The sequence below is a fragment of the Echeneis naucrates genome, chromosome 23, assembly GCF_900963305.1.
Source record: "Echeneis naucrates chromosome 23, fEcheNa1.1, whole genome shotgun sequence".
Taxonomy (NCBI): domain Eukaryota; kingdom Metazoa; phylum Chordata; class Actinopteri; order Carangiformes; family Echeneidae; genus Echeneis; species Echeneis naucrates.
Window position 1 is genome coordinate 7,228,137 of NC_042533.1, and position 12,846 is coordinate 7,240,982.

A 12,846-nucleotide genomic window follows, 5' to 3' on the forward strand; every position below is an offset into this window, starting at 1 on the left:
CCTGTCTCCCTCCACACACTCAGAGGATTATATTTAACTTGAGGGTGATCAATTTTCAAGTGACAGCCATTTCTAGAAATTAGTGATTAGCATTTTTGGCATGAGCGGCTTCCAGGAGATCAGTTCAAACTTCATCTGTGGATTTCCCTGCAGGAGAGAGTTGGCTTCTTCTCCTGCTGTAGTCTGGCACTGAAGGCAATAATAATAATAAAAAAGAAAAAGTGTGGCTGCTGTTAATCCAGAGAGGAGCTGCCGACTTTTTCAGGCATTGCTCCCTGTTGCATGACTATTGCTCATATCCTCTAGGGACAAGTCCTCTCTTGCTCTCCCTCCCTCTATTTCTGTCTCTCTCACTGTGTATCCATTACTTGGACACTCCCTCGCTCTTTCACTTTCTGCATTTCTCCTCCTTGCCCTTTCTTTCTTTATCTCTCCTGGCCCAAGTTTTGTTGCCGAGCTTTTGCCCCTTCCAGCCTTTTAACACCGTTCCTTTAGCTGAGCTGTGTACTGAGGCTGAACTGCTCCTCCTTGTGCCTCAGCAAGCACATCACAAGTGAACAGGAAACTCCTTTGCTTCCACATCAAAGACCAGTGTGGCTTCTTTTCAGTCCAGTGTTTCTCAAGCTCTAGGTCATGTCCCAGAATAAGCTGTTGGCCCGTTTCTCGTCAGTTCCCAAATGATGAGACAATCAGTGTGCTTTAATTAGGAAAGATCTCAGGAGGAGAAGCCCATTTATTTTAGTTTGGAGAGAGTCCTGCTTTCTCTCTAAAACAGCCAACAGTGTGTGCAAGAAAAAACATGGCAGCTTTTCACTCGAACCTCCACCCTTTAGCCATCCACTTAACCCTTTAGTCAGAACATTAGGTGGCGCTGTAACAGCACTAATATCAGAGCAGCTGCTGGTTGCTCTGTCACTATCCTGAGTCATGACCTGCTCTCATTCTGCTGAAAGCTCTGGCAAAGAAAAAGGCTTGCACTTTAGCATTGTCTGTCCAGAATCCACATAATAATAGTAGAGCTGCCCTGTTGAGAAAAGGTCAGTTCTTTCCATTTATTACTTTTATTACTTTTATTTCAATTAGTGTCACACAAGGACCTGTGTAGGTGCAACCTAAGGACACACTTTGTACCAGAGACTGTCCTCATCCATGGGGACGGGTGAGGACAGTCTGGTACAAATCATCATGTGCAGCCAAACCTCAATCACACTCAGAGAAATTTTGAAATCCTAGAGAGACCCCAATGTTTCCAAAGATCCCAAGTATGTTAAAAAACACACCTGTTAACCGAGCATCTGTAAAGAGACACCATGAAATCTGGACATAGACATAGAAAAAGACAAATCTGGCTGTTTTCAGTTTTCATTTTTCAGCCAGATGAGGGCGCTGTTACCACAGTAAGCTTCTGACCCTCAGAAACGGAAACAGGTCATCCATCTCCACTATAATCTACAAAGGACAATATTTAAATATAGTCCCGTCTCGCTCTCTGGCTGCAGTGGATCCACATTATAATTTCATTTGTGTTTCCCCAAACGTGTTTCAGTGTGTGTGACAAACACAAAACGAGACAGAATATCAATCAGATGTATATTAGAGGCAGCTAGTTAGAGGTCTCTCTCTCTCTTTCTCTCTCTCTCTCTCTCTCTCTCTTTGTGTGTGTGTGGTGGGGTAGTTTAGGGCCCCTGGGAGATGAAAGGTGTGCGGCCCCTGCTTAACATTGCAGCGGGTCTATTGTCATGCAGAGATGAGTGACATCCGACTCTCCACTGCTGCCTCTTCCCACATACACACTCACCAGCAGAAACCACCAAGGGAATGCAGTTTACAGCAGACAATTTCACAGCTTCACGGAAATTAATGAGAGGTTAATGCATAATGTTTTATTTTCTCAATGAGGCTGTGTTCATATTTTGGAGATAGGTTTCATTCTGTTTAAAAGCATCTTCTGTGTAGACCTATATTTTTCATCATTCCACATTAAATATGAAACAGTGAGAGAAGCCCAAAAAGTCTGATTGAACACAACCAAATAAACAGTACAATGTTTCAGAAACACGTGGGACGTTATCACATTATATTATACTGCTACAAGTACAGACCTTTGAATCCTTGATTCATTCAACTGGATTAACTTAATATTGGTTCAGTAAAGTTCAAACTACAACCAATAACCTTTTGGATGAGTGTTTCAGATTGAGTAAAATCGTTTCCTTTCAGACGCAGTGATTCAGATCAGAGAGCCTGCTCCTCTGCAGGTTCTCCGCCCTCCGACCCGGTTTGTCTTTGACCGGGTTATGAATCGAGGAGAACTCGCTTCAACACGCCTTTTCTTTACTTCAGGACTTTCCTCTTTTGCAGGACTCCTGACCGTGTGTGTGTGTGTGTGTGTCGCCTTTTATTTTCTCAGACCAAAGCAGAAGAGGATTAGGGCATTTTAAAGCGCTCACCTTTCATTCAAACAAATTATTCACTTCAGCTCAGAAAAGGAATTTGACGCACGTGAACTTTTTGAAGGCTGATTGAGTTTTTGCGAAATGTTCAACCTCCATCTCCCATCTCTCCCTCTGTCCACGTTCAAAATGCTTTTTGATTCTTTATTCCTTCCCCACGTGTCCCTCTGTTTAGGGATTAACATATATTTACTTTTGGCTTTTTTTTTTTTTTTACACCAGAGAGCCTCTGGTCGCTGAAGGTTATGAGAGATGATGATGAGGAGGGCGTGATTCCAAGAAATTACAGGCTTGAATTTTGTTCAAGGTGTCCAACATCACAGGTGTTCAATGTCCTCAATGTTGACTGTGTCCAATACCCGTTTGTTTATCTGCTCTGTGCGCGCACAGACACAGGCGTGCCCCATGTATAGGCCGTAAAACAGGGAGGGAGGGATGGAGAGGGCATGGTGGGGGAGATCTGAGGTGAAGTGGGGGTGAAAAGAGGAGGAGTGTTTACCAGAGGGAGAGGGAGAGAGATGTTTAGTGGCCGTGAAGGGACAGGAAGGGAAAGGAACTCGCTTTGCTGCTCAATTAGCGTTTTAAGTTCCTTGTTAATCTTTCCCCAAGACAAAACCAGGATCACACTTTTCATTGTAGCTTATTTTTAATTTTTGATTTATGATATATTTGTAGATATAGTGAATAGTAGTACGTCTCGCTCCAAACGTCTTTGAATTTGATCTTTAACCAGAAAGGTGGATTTGCACCTCTGACCTTGTACAAATAATAATCAGATCACCTACCGAATCCCCGGAGAAACAGAGCCATCTAGTGAACACAGCCTCTGGTTTTTTCAGCAATATTGATGGAGCATTTATTTTTATAGTTCAAATACTCCGGGCTAAGGAAAGCAAAGGGCAGAGAGGAAGCCGAGAAGACTAGATAAGAAAGGGGACAACACGTGAGTCTGACTCAGCATCGCCAGATTTTAGAGTCTGCAGCCAGACCCAAAGATCGGGACGGGCAGCTGAATGCGCCTCCTCACTTTCTGCTCGTGTCTCGGCAGCAGAGCGCTTCTCCAAACACCGACTGTGAGGCGGTGACGCGGCGGACCATGGACGACAGGCCTGTCCGGAGAAGGCGAGCCGGTGGTGCCCGACATCTGCTGGCAGCCGCCTTCCTCGCCTGCAGCTCCCAACTGCTGCTGGTGGATGCCAACTCGTGGTGGTGAGTAACTGGTGGATGGCGGTGCATTGGTTTATTTGGAGGAAGAATTAGTGGGAAGGTGCCGGCGAATGAAACGTGGATGAACTATGACCTCCATTAGATGAATAACTGATAAGAAATAGATTTCCGTAATGAGTGTTTGTTAATAATTTACAGAATATCTGGCTTCACGTTGTTTGATACGGAATTGATTCCAAACGTGCGTTTAAACGCATTGGATCGTGCGTATTTTTGATTTTACGCACGACAGGTGAACGTTGTCACCGCGTCCCCGATAACTTTCTGCTTTCAATTAGATGTCAACTTGCACATAGCATTACTTGGCGTTGCCTCTTGTGTCTCTTTGTGTGTGTCTTGGGGGGTAGTTTTGTTTCAGTCGTGTGGTAGAACACTAACAATGAATGGAACAAATGTGGAGGCTCTGTCACAATATTTACCCTGGCCGAGCCCCAAATGGCGCCTTAAGGTGGTCTGCTGCTGCATCCTGAGGCCCGTCAATTAGCCACACTTGTTCTTGACTTCCAAAATCCAGCTATCCACTTCGATTTGTGATAATGCACGGGAGGCAGGCTAATGGAGATCATCTCACTTCCAGTTTGATCAGGATAGGATTTGAGTGTGTGAGGCATAAAACAATAAGCAATAACTGGTTTTCTGTCAACTCCTTTTGTTAGTGCATTGAACCATTCAAATGCAACTTGAAGACAACTCTCCTGCTGCCAAATTGTGACATGCATTTACTGTAATGTATGTGACAAATAAGTAGCACAGATATACTCTCCTTTTGTCTGCCTGCACAGAAATCTAATCTTACAATTTGAGTTTGTCTTCAGTTGGCCTCGATGACAATAAAAGCAACAGAGGGTTAACTGCCATGTTACAGTGTTTAGGAGCAAACTGGCCAGCTGGTATGATTCAAAATGTTTATTTATAGTAGTTGTTTGTTGTAAATGGAAAGGACAGAGGACTTTGGCTGCAGAGATGCTTACCAGAGGAGCCTATTTATCTAGATTTTACAGGCTGGTTGTACTAATAAAACTTGTGTCTGAAGTTTGTCCTCTGCAGCAGTAACCTCCTCTCAGACAGGGAGTCGTACATCACAGAAGCTCTGTGCTTTTGACAATAACAGACTCCATTTATTAAGCTGAACTGTGGATTAATATGGTCCCTGTCTCTCAGGTCTCTAGCTCTGACCCCGATCCAGCGGCCAGAGATGTACATCATTGGAGCTCAACCTCTCTGCAGTCAGCTGTCTGGACTTTCTCAGGTAAGTTTCTGTCTTTGCTCATTTTTTTAATATACAGCCATTCTCATTATCTGAATGAAGTAAGGGTTTTATTCTGAGCACCTGATCGTTCTACCAGCCCCTCCTCTATTACCCTGACAAGGAGGAGCTGGTCAGATGCAGGGAGAATTTCCCCACAGGGACCACTAAAGTATCAAACCATTACCGGACTAATCTCTGCTAATCTTTCCTCTGCTGCTGCTGCTGTGTGGCCTGCAGGGTCAGAGGAAGCTCTGCCAGCTGTACCAGGACCACATGATCTACATCGGAGACGGAGCCAAAACTGGCATCAAGGAGTGCCAGTACCAGTTCAGACAGAGGAGGTGGAACTGCAGCACTGTGGACAACACGTCTGTGTTTGGGCGGGTTATGCAAATCGGTGAGTTGGCTGTTTGATGAGAACACACAAATCAGAATCAGCACCAGGGAAGATTACTGTTGACTTCTTGTATTAAAAGAAACATTTCTTGATTTGAGACTGATGGCAATTTCCAGTCCAAATTCTGCTGGAAAATCAAGAGAAGTTTCACTTTATGCACTTGTGTATAATGTTCCATATAAGCATTGGAAAGCTACTGTTGATCTTATTTGACACAAAGCAGATTTATTACTCCTGATCAATAAAACAAGAAAGGTTAGGCCACTCAGGAATATCAGTGGTCCCCCTAATGTTTAAAAACACAAATTGAGTATCTGAAACCAAGCACAGCATCTGGACATGTAGAGTTTGTACATGCACACCAGTTCCTGTCCCAGGCTGACAATCTTTCTAGTTGCTGACATTAATACACTAATTAGTTGTCTTTTTTTCTGAAAGGGCTCTGATTGTGATTATCAGTAATAAAGTAACTAAAGGATGAGTGAGATGGTTGAGATATACAGAACAATAAGCATGAAATAATACATCATGCTATTCTTTAGCCTCAATAGAATATCCAAGGTTTCCTGTTGAATCATGTGCTGTCACGAAAGTCAATTTTCTGAGCTGTGTCACTGTGATCCTGGCGTGTCATGTAGTTAGTCTCAGTCTTTCAATTAAAAAAAAGGGCCACTTTAAAGGTTAAAAATGATAATTAGCTTTTTCTTGGCAACTTTATTGTGTTTTATCATCATCTCCTTTACTGGTCTGTCATCATAAATATCAGAAACTATACTCACCACTGCTTTAAGTTTAGTTAACACAAAGTTTGTAGTCGTCTAACTGAGTAGAGAGGATTTGGTATTCATGCTAGTCAGAGGAATTCATGATAATATACATTAGATTGACATATCAAGGAAAAACAAACGCGGGAAAAGGACTGGATGACTTTTTATTAGATGTTATTGGAAATTGTCCTTATATTTATAATACTTTGATCTTCATACACTTGATAACTACGCTTATGTCGCGCGTCGCTCCTACGTGGCGCATGCGCATTGATAAGCAGTTAATCCGACAGAAACGTGTCTCCGGTCATTTTAATAAGTGTCCCACTCTGATCCCGGATCGGCTCCTCGCCCCTCTAATTCCCAGCAGGCGATGTGGGAAAGCTCTCATCAACAAGTAAGTGTGAAATCCGCTGCGGGCAGTCGGACGAGGTGTTTGCGGCTCCTTTCTCTCCGTCTCCGTCCCTCTCTGCCTGTCTCAGTATTGACAGTCGGTCTATCTCCAGGTTTATATGGAGGTGTTAGTCGGTCCATTGTCCTGCGGCTCCTCTTTTGAAATGCGCTGATGAGCTGACACCGATCCGGCAGATCCGGACCTGCTATTTGAAGTCCTGGCTCCGCAGTCTCATAAACCCTCTCTCCGTCTCTCTGTCTCTGTGTCTTCATCCTGCTGCATAATATGTTAGGCCTGTCCTGACTGGGGCAGTTACTGCTCCCAAATAGCCCACACGCCTCAGCTCCGCATGCATGCCTGTCTGTCTGGCTCTTGTTGATTCCGGGCTTTAGGCGTTTATTATGGAGCGATCCCAGAGTCTACTTGTGATACCTTGGCCATCAATAATATTGAATACATTTTCAAAATACATTCTGGTACCTATGTAAATTATATTTTGGTAGGAGATGCGTTGTCGCCTTGATATATAAATACAGACTACAATAAAATCACATGTCAGTAGACATACTTTTATAAATAGGCCCAGATCAGAGTCATAAGTGATGGATGGAAGGAGAGGTGCAGCAACACTGGAGCCTTTAACACTTATTTGATTATTGTAATGATATACACCTGTTTGTCATCTCTCCTAAAATTTGCTTTGTTTTGTTGAAAAATATTTTCGAACAAAGTAAAATCACTGTGATGTGTCAGATTCACGCCGCCATTTTAAAAGAGTGTGATAGTGAATCTGGAAATCAAACTACTAAGTCAAAGACATTCAGCTCAGCGCTGAGTCTTGCAGAATATACAGCCAGGCAGCCAATATTGTGGTGCTCTATCTGTAACAGTGAGATCGGGATTCAAAGACATTTTAAGTTAAATGCAAAAATCGCAACTGATAAAATTTGATGTGAGTTTGATGTAAATGCTGCCTCAATCTGAAGTACTGCAAAGCACTCGACTGTTCACATGTAAATCACAGAGTTTCACAGCAGTTAACCTCCCACCTGTCCGCCCCCTGTCTTTGTCCTTTTCTACTTCCTTGTTTGTTGGGATGGTTTGTGTATTAATGCAGAGAAGATGTGTAGGCTGTATTGTGTATTCCACTCTGTTATGTTGGTCTTCAAAGTCAGTTCAGTTTCCACTGACGTTAACCTGACACCACTCCTATTGTTCCTCCATGTGATCTGTCGAAATACTCAGCTCACAAAAATTACAAAAAGAAGCCATCCAGTAGCTAGATTACTTAAGTCTGGGATAATTGTTTAGAAATTACACAGATGTGACAAATTATTGTGGAGAAACTAAAATATTAACTTCATTAAATACAGCACATCTATTATGAACTATTCAGGTGGTGGGTAAAGCTGTTGAGTTTAACCAGGTCCAGAGTTAGAGCCTAAAATCACATCTATTGTCTATTGTTAGGTCTTCTGGGGTGTTGGGCTGTTTGCTGTGTGTTGGGGGGTTTAACCTGAGCAGTTTCCTGTCACTGAATGCACACACACAGGCAAAAACTATATCCTACTGTGTGTGCTCATTTGAATGGTCTGACTTGTCCGTCAGGTAATTTTAAATTTTGTGTTTGTTCTTTCTGTCAGGCTCCAGAGAAACAGCTTTCACATACGCCATCAGTGCAGCCGGTGTGGTCAACGCCATCAGTCGGGCTTGTCGAGAGGGCGAGCTGTCCACCTGCGGCTGCAGCCGAGCTGCTCGGCCCCGTGACCTGCCCCGTGACTGGCTATGGGGCGGCTGTGGTGACAACGTGCACTACGGCTACAGGTTCGCCCGCGAGTTTGTGGATGCCAGGGAGCGGGAGAAGAATTATCCACGTGGGTCACCTGAGCACGCCCGAACACTGATGAATGTGCAGAATAATGAAGCAGGCAGGCAGGTATGACCAACAAAACATGTTTGAGTTTTCATTGTTTGAAGAAAGGGCTCACCTTTTTCACTTCGTATAAAACTTTAGAAACTTCAGTGAAGGAAAGGTGAACCCACATGTGGTAACCCCATATTATATCAGTGTGTCTGTCAGGAATGTGTGTGTGTAAGTCAAGGTTGCCCCCGATTGCCTGACCTGCCAGTATTTTTGTGAGTGTGTGTAGGTTATTTATTGGGAGGGTCCAAATGGTATAACTGCTAACGCCCTTGGAGTCTGGCTAGGTCACTAGGTCAACACACATTCCACTGGAGAGTGCACACACACACACACACACACACACACACACACACACACACACACAATAGACAATAGCACAATATGCTATTAGCTTCATAATCAGATATAACAGATGAACTTAAAAAATCATTTTTTTGATTATTTTTGTCCCTTGGACAATCAGAAACCCCTTGATGCAGGAGCTGGTGTTGAAATGCTTTCAGGGATAAAATTACAAGAAATGCACCCTTTCACCCTTGGCTACACACACACACACACACACACACACACACACTCTCACATACTAACACACTAACACACTTTACTCGTAAAAGGCGCATTTTCCCATTCTGGTACACAGTGGATGTGTTTATCTTTAGTTAGAGAAGCTTTGTTTAAGCTGTTTACAAGACAGTCTCTGACTCTGTGTGCGTTAGTGTATATATGCATGTGTGTGTGTGTCTTCGTCTCAGTGTGCACAGCTCAGTTCCATTTGATTTGTGTGAGAGACAGTGGGCCTGGTTTTTGTGCATGTGTGTGTCAGAGGTCAAAGGTGAGGGTCTGGAGAGGTTGTGTTTCTGCTGAGGGTCCCATTGGGGCTATATGAGCGTGTATGAAGGAAAGATCTACTACTTGTATTAACACCCACATACACACACAGCTTTACAACACACACTCTTTTTGAATGAGTTCTCCTCCTCGCTGCTGTTTGATTCTTTACACTCATTGTTGTCTGTCCAGTGAGATGGAAGAGAGGAGAAGAGAGAGATTAAAAGGAGGAGAGCAACAGAGAGGATGGTAGTTTGTCTCCTTCTCTCCATCCCTCTTTCTCTCTTTTTCTTTCAGGACACGCTGGTTTGTCTTAAGCAGGATTTGTCTTGCTTGGTTGAACAAGGCAAACCGCAGGGCTTTTGTAGAGGTGACAGGGGCGTGCCACTCTGTGTGTGTGTGTGTGTGTGTGTGTGCGTGCGTCTGTGTGTGTGTCTGTACAAACGTCTGGAGACAGAGATGCAGGGTGAGGAATGAAACTCCGTCACACTCCCCCAACTCTCAAAGACATGCTCATATACACACACACACACAGACACATGCACACGGTCACCCAGGTTCACTGTCTCTGTTTCACACAAATCAAATGAGGCAGCACTTCAGACCAAAACACCTAAATGTACATTCCCAGTCCAAAGACTATTACAGGATACTTGTGTGCTTCTGCTCTACGGATGGAAACTTTCCGACTCATCGGATCATTTGTTTCAACAGTGAAACACCTCAGCAGTTTTGGAGCAGGTGTGAAATACAATTAGTCATAAAAAACACTCAATCTCTCAGCTCTGAATTCTTAACAAGAATTATCGACAATTAAGTCACAAAAACATCTTGTTCTCACGTGAGGACAGAGAAAAGGATAACAGATCCAATAAGACAGATAAAGATTAACAGCAAAAAACGAAGTTTAGAAAGATTCAAGTTCTTTGAAACAGCAAGGCATGAAATGCATGTCTGTTCTTGGCTGTTTTACTCCTCATTCAGTGCTTCACTGAGGGTGGGCTATTTTCTCTATTTCTGCCCCACGCTAGTACTGACACACACACACACACACACACACACACACACACACACACGGCTCCTAACCCCTAACCCTGTCTGAGCAGAACCTATTGTGCCTGACACAGGGACCGTGTCTCCACTATGGATGACTGACTGTGTGTGTGTGTGTGTGTGTGATGTGTGTTCGTAAAGTCTGGTGTCATTGTGCCCAGCAGGCGTGACCTACCAAATAGCTCAGTATGAAGCTGGACACACACATGCTCGGTGTGAGTTGACAGTGTGAGCATATTGGCAGCTTGTGATGTATTCAGATAATAAAAAGAGTGTCTATAGTGTTGTTCATACAAAGAATGACGCTCAAACTGCCTTAACCAATGAAACACTTGGTAAAAGATATAAAACCATTTCCCAGAAACCCAATGATTAGCTCCCCTTCTATCCTTGTGTGGAAGAAAAAAGTAGCTCTTTATCGTTACTGCTTTAACCATCCCATAATCCCCCACTGTGGGAGATCTGAGTGAATGTGAAAGCTCGTAAAACAGCAAGAAGTCATAAAACATAAGGATTTCCTCCTGATGATAAATGCATGACAGTGACTTTAAAGAACCTAATCCTTGGCCTCCCGTTAACGTCTCTTTCATCCTGACCAGCTGCTGATATGAACAGAAATACTCATTTCATTCCTCAGTAGCAGTTTGAGAACTCCAGTTTTAAAATATGAGAAACAAAAGCAGAAAGCATTTAAAATAAGGCCTCTCTTTCTCCTACAAAATGTCATTGTCCCCTGCTCTCAGGTCTGAGGGGTCACTGGGGTCAACTCACAGGATTGGAGGGTGCCGAGTGCTATGCCTGCTGGGTAGTAAAGTAGAGGAGTGGGGAGCAGAGGTTGGGACAGGAGGGGTCACTGGTGTTTGGGATGCAGGGGTTAACAGAGGTGAGAAGGTAATTGAGATCAGGCAATGTGGTTTTGCTGTGCTGGTTTTAGTGTGGAGGAGGGTTCTTGTACATTTTATCACTTCTACTGTCTAAAATTCTAAAAATAAATTGACTAACTTCATAACGAAAGTTTCATTACATGAAACTCTAGAGTCTTTAACCCAGATATTACAATGAATCTCCTACACATTCTTTAAAATGATTGCTTTCTATAAAGGAGCTGCGTGGGAAAGTCAGTTTTACAATAAATCCCCATTTCCTTCAGTTACAGTTAGAACTTCTATTCTGAGTCGGCTGTTTGTTTTAGTTTGGTGGAGCAGTATTGACAGCAGCGTCCAAGAGCAGCACGTATGGAGTAAAAAAAAAAAGTCTTTTCTTTGTTTTTCTTTTCTTTGTGCCTGCTCGTTTGTTTATCGATTTCACTGCACCTTGGAAGAGAAACCTGCCTCTGCACCAGAACACAGTGGTGGCAGAAAACCAGAGACAGGAATATTCCCAGATTTCAGCCTGTGGTGTAGTTATTTTGGGTGGGGAGTGTGATGTCCCCTTAGGAAGCCCAGCAGACCTGCATGTGGAGTGTCTTCCTCCAGCAATTATTCAGTCACTCATATAAAGTAAGAACAGCTGCCTTCTGCATCGCTCTGATGAGGAAGGCGCAGCGACACCTTTTCATCACTAGATGGTAGCAGTGTAACAAGAAACTCAACCACAAGATTCAAGGTCAGCTCCACACTGAGTCTGTTAGGCGTTTTATTTTTTAAAATACTTTATGTTCTAAAAGGAATTCATTTTAAAGGGAGGCTGAAAACAGTGTTTATTTTATGACATGTCTAACAATTTGAAAATCTGTGATACTACTTGAACTTGGAGGTGAAGTACTGACTATTAGGTCTGACAGATAGGAAAAGGGTAGACAAGTGCAAAAAAGTACATCAGAGTATATTTTATTTCCGCTCACCCTGTATCGATCAGTTACAGGTAATCAGAAGTATCAATCATCAGTTTTTTTTCCTCTCACTCCATCAGGCGGTGTACAACCTCGCCAACGTGGCCTGTAAGTGTCACGGAGTCTCGGGTTCCTGCAGTCTGAAGACGTGTTGGCTCCAGCTGGCTGACTTCAGACGAGTTGGCGAGTTTCTGAAAGAGAAGTATGACAGTGCCGCTGCCATGCGCATTGGACGAAAGGTATTGAACTCACAGCTGAAACGCCTTACTTCAGTGTCCAAACGTTGAACAGAAATTCACAAATAAATAAATATGTCGTACACCGGTTGCCTCTTTCTATGCCTCATCCAGGGAAAACTGGAGCTGGTCGACAAACGCTTCAACACCCCAACCCCAGAGGACTTGGTTTACATAGACCCCAGCCCGGACTACTGCCTCCGCAACGAAACCACAGGTTCCTTAGGAACGCAGGGCCGCCTCTGCAACAAAACCTCAGAGGGCATGGACGGCTGTGAGCTGATGTGCTGCGGCAGGGGATACGACCAGTTCAAGACCTACAAGCATGAGCGCTGCCACTGCAAGTTCCACTGGTGCTGCTACGTAAAGTGCAAACGCTGCACGACGCTCGTGGACCAGTTTGTGTGTAAATAGCACGTTGACAAGCGGCAGATGGATGGAAGGGATGAAAAAGGAAGGGAGGGGGACAGTGGAGGGACGGTGGGTT

The 12,846-nt window shown here is 43.8% G+C and overlaps 1 protein-coding gene across 1 annotated transcript in view; it reads left to right on the forward strand.

The window, feature by feature from the left end:
• wnt5b (wingless-type MMTV integration site family, member 5b) overlaps positions 1 to 12,846 on the forward strand; it is a 30,230-nt gene extending 17,384 nt beyond the window's left edge. The window contains exons 2-7 of the mRNA XM_029494924.1: positions 3,505 to 3,662; positions 4,842 to 4,929; positions 5,167 to 5,326; positions 8,131 to 8,423; positions 12,204 to 12,362; positions 12,474 to 12,846. Coding sequence (XP_029350784.1) covers positions 3,550 to 3,662; positions 4,842 to 4,929; positions 5,167 to 5,326; positions 8,131 to 8,423; positions 12,204 to 12,362; positions 12,474 to 12,773 — 1,113 coding nt within the window. The 5' untranslated portion in view covers positions 3,505 to 3,549 and the 3' untranslated portion in view covers positions 12,774 to 12,846. The remainder of the gene's footprint in view (positions 1 to 3,504; positions 3,663 to 4,841; positions 4,930 to 5,166; positions 5,327 to 8,130; positions 8,424 to 12,203; positions 12,363 to 12,473) is intronic.